Source organism: Bombus pyrosoma, linkage group LG3 (assembly GCF_014825855.1).
Source record: "Bombus pyrosoma isolate SC7728 linkage group LG3, ASM1482585v1, whole genome shotgun sequence".
Lineage (NCBI taxonomy): Eukaryota > Metazoa > Arthropoda > Insecta > Hymenoptera > Apidae > Bombus > Bombus pyrosoma.
Window position 1 is genome coordinate 3,490,291 of NC_057772.1, and position 8,325 is coordinate 3,498,615.

The 8,325-nt window shown below is 43.4% G+C and overlaps 1 protein-coding gene across 3 annotated transcripts in view; it reads right to left on the reverse strand.

The window, feature by feature from the left end:
• LOC122565691 overlaps positions 1 to 8,325 on the reverse strand; it is a 114,573-nt gene that overhangs the window by 21,744 nt on the left and 84,504 nt on the right. The window contains exons 73-80 of one of the 3 annotated variants that reach the window (XM_043721918.1): positions 3,320 to 3,519; positions 2,901 to 3,236; positions 2,516 to 2,818; positions 1,809 to 2,114; positions 1,408 to 1,725; positions 888 to 1,208; positions 487 to 801; positions 77 to 409 (exon numbers count right to left, since the gene is read on the reverse strand). In XM_043721918.1, coding sequence (XP_043577853.1) covers positions 77 to 409; positions 487 to 801; positions 888 to 1,208; positions 1,408 to 1,725; positions 1,809 to 2,114; positions 2,516 to 2,818; positions 2,901 to 3,236; positions 3,320 to 3,519 — 2,432 coding nt within the window. Of the gene's footprint in view, positions 1 to 76; positions 410 to 486; positions 802 to 887; positions 1,209 to 1,407; positions 1,726 to 1,808; positions 2,115 to 2,515; positions 2,819 to 2,900; positions 3,237 to 3,319; positions 3,534 to 8,325 lie in introns of all 3 variants that reach the window. The other 2 variants (XM_043721917.1, XM_043721919.1) reach the window with 2 other exon arrangements.

An 8,325-nucleotide genomic window follows, 5' to 3' on the forward strand; every position in this document is an offset into this window, starting at 1 on the left:
CAAGAATTTTGTATCAGTCATTTTAATCGAAACGGTAATACACGATAAAAAGTCTTTCTGAATGAAAACTACTTACGAGGAGTGATTAGTTGATTGCATTGACTGAAAGGATCACCGGTATATCCAGCGATACAGGAACACATAGGAACGTGATTGAATACTGTACATTGAGCATTGAAACCGCAAGAACCTGGGCATGGGTCTCTGCATTTTTCTCCCATACAGGCTTTACTAGGTGAACAGTCAGAGTTTACTGTACACTCTGGACGACAGTTTGGAGGGCTTCCAATGTAAGTGGGTAGACATTGACAGGATGGACCGCCATTGACTACACGACACTCTGAATTTGGACCACACGGGGAAGGCAAACAGGGCTGTGTAGCTTCGACTGCTGTCGGTGGTAGTGCTTCTGAAAGGGTAATTATGAAATAAGGAATCTATATATGTAACTGCAAGATAATTTAAATTAGTTTCAAGATATTTTACGTGGAGCAGGGAAACATCTGATGAAAGGATCTCCGGTGTATGATTCTCTGCAAGCACAGATCGGACTGTGACTTTTGACCACACAGGTGGCAAACGTGCCACAAGAATTGGGACACGGGTCCATGCACTTTTGGTTAACGCAGGCGCGATCTTGAGGACACTCTGAGTTTAGAACACACTCGGGGCGACACATTGGAGGCGTGCCTGTGTATTCTGGCAGACAAGAGCAAACAGCTTGGCCATTTACTACGCGACATTGACTGTTAGGTCCACAAGATGAAGGGTTGCACGGGTCTTTGTATTTCGTTTCATCTTCTACAAGATTTTAATTTAGAACCATGAGAATTGTCGTTGATAAAAATTTATGTAAAATGCAAGAAGGGATGAAAGTTCATTCGTACCTATTTCACGTATCAATGCGCAATGTTGGAAAGGATTTCCACTATAACCTTGAATACACGTGCATGCAGGACGATGATTGATGACTTTGCATTCTGCATTTGTACCGCATGTGCCAGGGCAAGGATCTTGACACCTAGAGCGTATACAGCTCTGCGTGGATGGACAGTCAGTGTCAACGACACATTCGGGGCGACATCCTTCGTAAGGGTTACCGACGTAATCGGCCAAACAGCTACAGGATCCTACACCGTTCTGTTCTTTGCATATCGCGTTGAAACCGCACGGTGATGGAGTGCACGGAGACTGATGGACAGGGACAGCTAAAAATTTTTTTTAATGGTAAGAAGTAACCAATAAATACAATCAATGTTGAAGGTCCTGTCTGCACAAGATTATTGCTTCGACCACGAATAAATTTCAATAACGATCGGAAATTAGAAATCGTAGTATCTCCAGGGAATCTTTGGCAATTATAATTTAGAAGTTGAAAAACAAAAGAAGGAAATTTTTAATTCTTACGTGGATTGGGTGAACATTGAGTGAAAGGATCTCCAGTATAGTCGCTAGGGCAGACACACAGAGGAGTATGACTGACAACACGACATTCAGCGTTCGTCCCACAGGATCCAGGGCAAGGGTCTCTGCACTTCTGATTCACGCAGGCCAACTGACTTGGACATTCGCTATTGCTGGCGCATTCAGGTCTGCAATTGGGTGGGCTGCCTATAAATTCCGAGAAACACGAGCAAGAGGGAGCATCATTGACGACTCTGCATTCTGCATTGGGTCCACATGGAGAGGGTTCGCATGGGTTTTGCGGTACTGCGGGCTCGGGTGCTAAAATTACACATGTGGATTACGATTACTCGTCTCATAAATATCGTTAGTGACAGTGGAAATATTGAGGGAACAAATCTTACGTCGTGGAACACACTGAACAAATGGATCGCCAGAGAGTTCAGATGGACAGCTGCATATAGGATTGTGATTTACAACGTTGCAAGTAGCTCTGAATCCGCACGAACCGGGGCAAGGATTTACACACTTCTGATTATTACAAGCTTCTGTCAAGGGACAATCGGAGCTGACTGTACATTCTGGTCTACAAGAAGGTGGTGCTCCTAAATAGCCTGTTACACAGGAGCAGACAGGCTGACCATTAATCTCTCGACAAACACTGTTTGGTCCACACGGCGAGGGCGAACATGGGTTTCCTTTTACGGTATCTGTTATCATGGAAATATTGTATACATTTAGAGATGCTAATTTAAGATAGTGTTCTTAATATTTCAATCGTCGTTTTGTTAGCGGCCATTAAGAGACGTTTCGAAAACCCCTGGTTTATGCCACGGCTGTGCACGCTGGTAGAGAATAATGTGACTTTTCTGAATCCAAAAAGACGCACACGTGTTCTCAACTCTTCTCAAAGTTACCTTTGAAATAGCACAGACGTGACATAAGCTATGTTAACAGTTATCGCTAATATCATGTAAAGTACGAAATAAAAATAATAATAAAAATAAATAAAAATTAAGTATTCAAACATTAACCTAACCGAAGATATTACGGCCACCTACTACCCGCAGACATAAATCAAGCGTTGAATAAAGAGTTCGTCGCGTTGTACCTTGTAGGATATTGCACTGAACAAACGCATTTCCAACCATTCCACTGGGGCAACTGCACATGGGTACGTGATTATATACGCGACACTCTGCATTTAAGCCACATGTTCCAGGACAAGGGTCGACACACTTATTTCTTATACAAGCTCGATTTAAAGGGCAATCCGTATTTAATACGCATTCTGGTCGGCATCCAACATAAGGGTCACCCTGGTACTCTGGTAAACATGTACAGACTCCATTGTCGCAGCGTGCATTAGGACCACAAGGCGACGATGCACAGGAATCGACAACGTTTGGTTCAACTATGAAGGGAACAAATATGTTTCTCATTTTCTTCAAACATTTAAGAAACTTCATTTAATAATGTATTTTCAGCTTTCTTACTTGGTCTAATAGGAGCTGGATAGCAATTGCTGAAAGGATCTCCCGTGTATCCTTCGAAACAGGAGCATATTGGGATATGGTTCAAGACCATACATTGAGCATTGGAACCACAAGAACCTGGGCAAGGATCTCTGCACCTTTCTCTCATACAAGCTTGACTAGGGGAACAGTCAGAGTTTACTGTACATTCAGGACGACAGTTTGGTGGACTTCCAATATAAGTTGGTAGACATTGACAAGATGGACCTCCGTTAACTATACGGCATTCTGAATTTGGACCACACGGAGAAGGCAAACAGGGTTGTGAAACTTGGACTGCTGTAGGAGGTGTAGCTTCTAAAAAGGTAATTAAGGAATGAACGGGATATTTAATTATAAAACAATATAAAATAATTCGTCAATTTTCGAAATGTCCTTACGTGGCGTGGGGAAACATGTGGTAAAAGGATCTCCGGTATATGATTCTCTGCACGCACAGATTGGACTATGGTTCCTGACTACACAAGTGGCGAATGTTCCGCAAGAGGCAGGACATGGATTAACACACTTTTGGTTAACGCACGCACGATCTTGTGGACATTCTGAATTTAAAGTACACTCGGGACGACACATGGGAGGTGTGCCAGTGAATTCAGCCAGACAAGAGCAGACACCTTGCCTATTTACGATGCGACATTGACTGTTTGGTCCGCAAGGTGAAGGGTTGCACGGATCCTTATTTTGCGTTTCATCTTCTGCAAGATTTTAATGTTTGTTTTACATCGTGAAAAAATATTCCTACTTATCCTCAGGAATAAAAAGAACCATGATCTTTTCCTTCCTCAAAGCTTGCTCAGAGTACATAATATTTCTCGTGATGATAAATCATCAAAGAACGAAACGGTTGAATATTTATTCATACCTATTTGCGGAATGGGGGCGCAGTATTGGAATGGATTTCCAGTGTAACCTTGAATGCACGTGCACGCAGGACGATGATTAATGACTCTGCATTCTGTGTTCGTGCCACAAGTACCAGGGCAGGGATCTTGGCATTTAGAGCGTATACAACTCAATGTGGATGGACAATCCGTGTCAACCACACATTCTGGACGACATCCTTCGTAGGGATTGCCCATATAATCGGTTAAACAGGAGCATGAACCTATGCCGTTTTGTTCTTTGCATATCGCGTTGAAACCACACGGTGATGGGGTGCATGGAGAAATATTGATGGGGACAGCTAAAACGTTTCAACATATCATTTAATATTTTCGAGGGATAAAAATTTTTAATAACTGTAATTTAGAGAAAAAAAATACTAGGAAAAGAAAATTCTTGGCCCTTACGTGGTTTAGGTGCACATTGAGTGAAAGGATCGCCAGTATAATCTTCAGGGCAGACACACATCGGAGTGTGACTGACAACACGACACTCCGCGTTCGTCCCGCAGGATCCAGGACAAGGATCTCTGCATTTCTGATTGATACAAGCCAACTGACTTGGACATTCGCTGTTGCTGGCACATTCGGGTCTACAATTGGGAGGAGTGCCTATAAATTCTAGCGAACAGGAACAGGAAGGAGCATCATTCACGACTTTACATTCTGAATTTGGACCACATGGAGAGGGTTCGCATGGATTTTCTGGCACTACGGGCACAGGTGCTAAAACAACAAGCATCAATTTTTTTCACGTTACGCAAATAGTTGTATAAACAGTAAAATTTGTATGAAGCAAATCTTACGTCGAACACACTGCACAAATGGATCGCCAGTGAGATCAGCTGGACAGCTACATACAGGATTGTGATTGACAACATTGCATGTCGCTCTAAATCCACATGTACCAAGACAGGGGTTTACACATTTTTGATTGTTACACGCTTCTGTTAGAGGACAATCGGAACTGATTGTACATTCTGGTCTACAGGTAGGTGGAGAGCCTAGATATCCTGCTACACACGAGCAGACTGCTTGTTCATTGATCTCTCGACAGACACTGTTAGGTCCACAAGGCGAAGGAGAGCAAGGGTTTTCCTTTTCGGTTTCTATGACATAAGATGATAAAGTTTCAGTGGAGTGTACCATTGAGAAGTTCTTCAAATTAATTTTGTAAACAATGTCAGTAATTTTTTTCAACTGGTGTCTTTGAACTTTTAGTAATTCTCAAATCTTTAGATTAAGTTACTTAAATACATAATATTGAAATTTATATTTTGCCTTTTACGTAACCAAGGACATTAGTTCTATTTATCACGCAATAATCGCCTATAACACAACAATTCCGGTCAAGAATGTCAGGAAAATTCGTCAAGCTATACCTTGTACAACGTTGCATTGAACGAAGGCGTTTCCCACCATTCCACTTGGGCAGCTGCACATGGGCACATGATTGTATGTTTGACACTGTGCATTTACACCACATGTACCAGGGCAAGGATTAACACACTTGTTTCTTAGACAAGCCTTATTTTGAGGACAATCCCCATTTAGTACGCATTCTGGTCGACAACCAACATAAGGATCACCCTGATACTCTGGTAGACAAGTGCAGATTCCATCATTGCAACGTGCGTTAGCGCCACAAGGCGATAATGCACATGGATCAACAACAGTTGGTCCTGCTGCAGGAAGAACAAACGAGTTGCAAATATTTACAAATCATTCAGACACATGAGATATGAATTTTCTTTAAAATCCTTACTTGGACTAACGGGAGTTAGGTTGCAACCATTAAAAGGATCACCCGTATATCCTTCAAAGCAGGAACATATAGGAACGTGACTGAGTACCATACATTGAGCATTCGAACCGCAAGAACCTGGACAGGGGTCTGTGCACTTTTCTCTCACGCAGGCTTGACTAGGAGAACAGTCAGAATTCACTGTACATTCTGGCCGACAGTTTGGTGGACTTCCAACGTAATTTGGTCGACACTGACAAGATGGGCCTCCACTGACCACACGACATTCTGAATTTGGGCCACAAGGAGAAGGGAAACAAGGTTGTGAAGTTTCAACTGCTGTAGGTGGTGAGGATTCTGAAAGGGCAATGAGAAAATGATGCATCTATTTAATCTTAGAACAATTGAAACCGCGTCCAGATATCTTACGTGTAATGGGGAAACATCTCGTGAAAGGATCCCCAGTATATAATGGTCTACAAGCACATATTGGACTGTGATTCCTGATAACGCAAGTTGCGAAAGTGCCACACGAAGCGGGACAAGGGTTCACACATTTTTGGTTAACACATGCACGATCTTGAGGACATTCTGAATTTAAAGTACACTCAGGGCGGCACATAGGAGGCGCTCCCGTGAATTCTGGCAGACAGGAGCATACACCTTGGTCGTTCACTACGCGACATTGACTGTTGGGTCCGCAAGGTGAAGGACTGCAGGGATCCTTATAATTCGTCACATCCTCTGCAAGAGATTATAATTCATATTTTACATCACGAAAAGGACAAATAAATTTCTGCTTTGGTCAGCTTTAGATAAGGCATAAATCGTGGGTCATGCTCTTTAGATTCAAGAAAATTTAAATATATTGTACCTATTGCAGGCATTACGGAACAGTATTGGAAGGGATTTCCACTGTAACCCGGAACGCATGTGCACGCAGGGCGGTGATTGATGACTTTGCACTCCGCGTTTGTGCCACAGGTACCAGGGCAGGGGTCTTGACATTTGGAACGTATACAGCTCAGTGTAGATGGACAATCAGTGTCAACGACACATTCGGGGCGGCATCCTTCATAAGGGTTGCCGATGTAATCAGCAGCACAGGAACATGATCCGACACCGTTCTGTTCTTTGCATATAGCATTGAAGCCACACGGGGATGGACTACATGGGGAGAGGTTGACGGGAACAACTACAATGTTTTGAAAAAGCAATTTAGAGACCAGAAACGGATTGTTAAAGGCAAGAAAAGAATTTCGTAGCCTTACGTGGCGTAGGTGTACACTGAGTGAAGGGGTCACCGGTATAGTCATTCAAACAGGCACACATAGGGGTATGACTGACAACGCGACATTCTGCATTCGCCCCACATGATCCAGGACAAGGATCTCTGCATTTCTGATTGATGCAGGCCAACTGAGTTGCACATTCGCTATTACTGCCACATTCTGGTCTGCAATTGGGCGGAGTGCCTATGAATTCAGATAAACAAGAGCAAGACGGAGCATCATTGACGACTCTACATTCTGCATTGGGTCCACAGGGAGAGGGTTCGCATGGATTTTGCGGTACAGCGGGCTCGGAAGCTAAAAGCGAATTACCATTATATTTGTTAAAATTTTAGTTTAGTAACTAGTAATTGGAATACTAAAGCAAGAAATCTTACGTCGTGGGACACATTGGACAAATGGGTCGCCTGTAAGCTCAGGGGGGCAACCACATATGGGGTTGTGATTAACGACGTTGCAAGTGGCTCTGAATCCGCATGTACCAGAGCATGGGTTGACACATTTCTGGTTGCTACAAGCTTGTGTCAGAGGACAATCGGAACTGACTGTACACTCCGGTCTACAGGTAGGTGGTGCTCCTAAGAATCCTGCTACGCAGGAGCAAACAGGCTGACCATTGATCTCTCGACAGACGCTGTTTGGTCCACAAGGTGAAGGAGAGCATGGGTTACCCTGTACGGTATCTGTTATCATAATAATTTGGTAAATATTCTGACCACTGCCATAATAATACCATGAAGGAAAGGAAATTAGGGGAATGGAAGAAATTTCTAAGATGTACCTTGAGCGACTGTGCACAGTACGAACGCATTTCCAACCATTCCACTTGGACAACTGCACATGGGCACATGATTATATACTAGACACTCTGCATTTCGACCGCAAGTACCAGGGCAAGGATCGACGCATTTGTTTCTCAAACAAGCGCGATTCTGGGCACAATCGGTATTCAGTACACACTCTGGTCGGCATCCAACATATGGATCACCCTGATAGTCTGTCAGGCATGTACAGATTCCACTTTCGCAACGTGCATTCGGACCACAAGGTGATGATGCGCAAGGATCATCCACTGACGGTTCCGCTATTACAAAAATTAACGTGTCTCACATATCTTTCAAACGTTTTACAATTTCTACTGAATGTTACGTTTTCCACTTTCTTACTTGGTGTCGCGGGAGCAGGGTAGCAGTTGCTGAAGGGATCTCCAGTGTATCCATTGAAGCAGGAACATATAGGAACATGATTGAGCACCGTGCACTGAGCGTTAGAACCACAGGAGCCTGGACAAGGGTCTCTGCATTTTTGTCTCATACAGGCTTGACTAGGTGAACAGTCAGAGTTTACTGTACATTCAGGACGACAGTTTGGTGGACTTCCAATGTATGTTGATAGACATTGACAAGATGGACCTCCGTTAACTACACGGCACTCCGAATTTGGACCACAAGGGGATGGCAAACACGGTT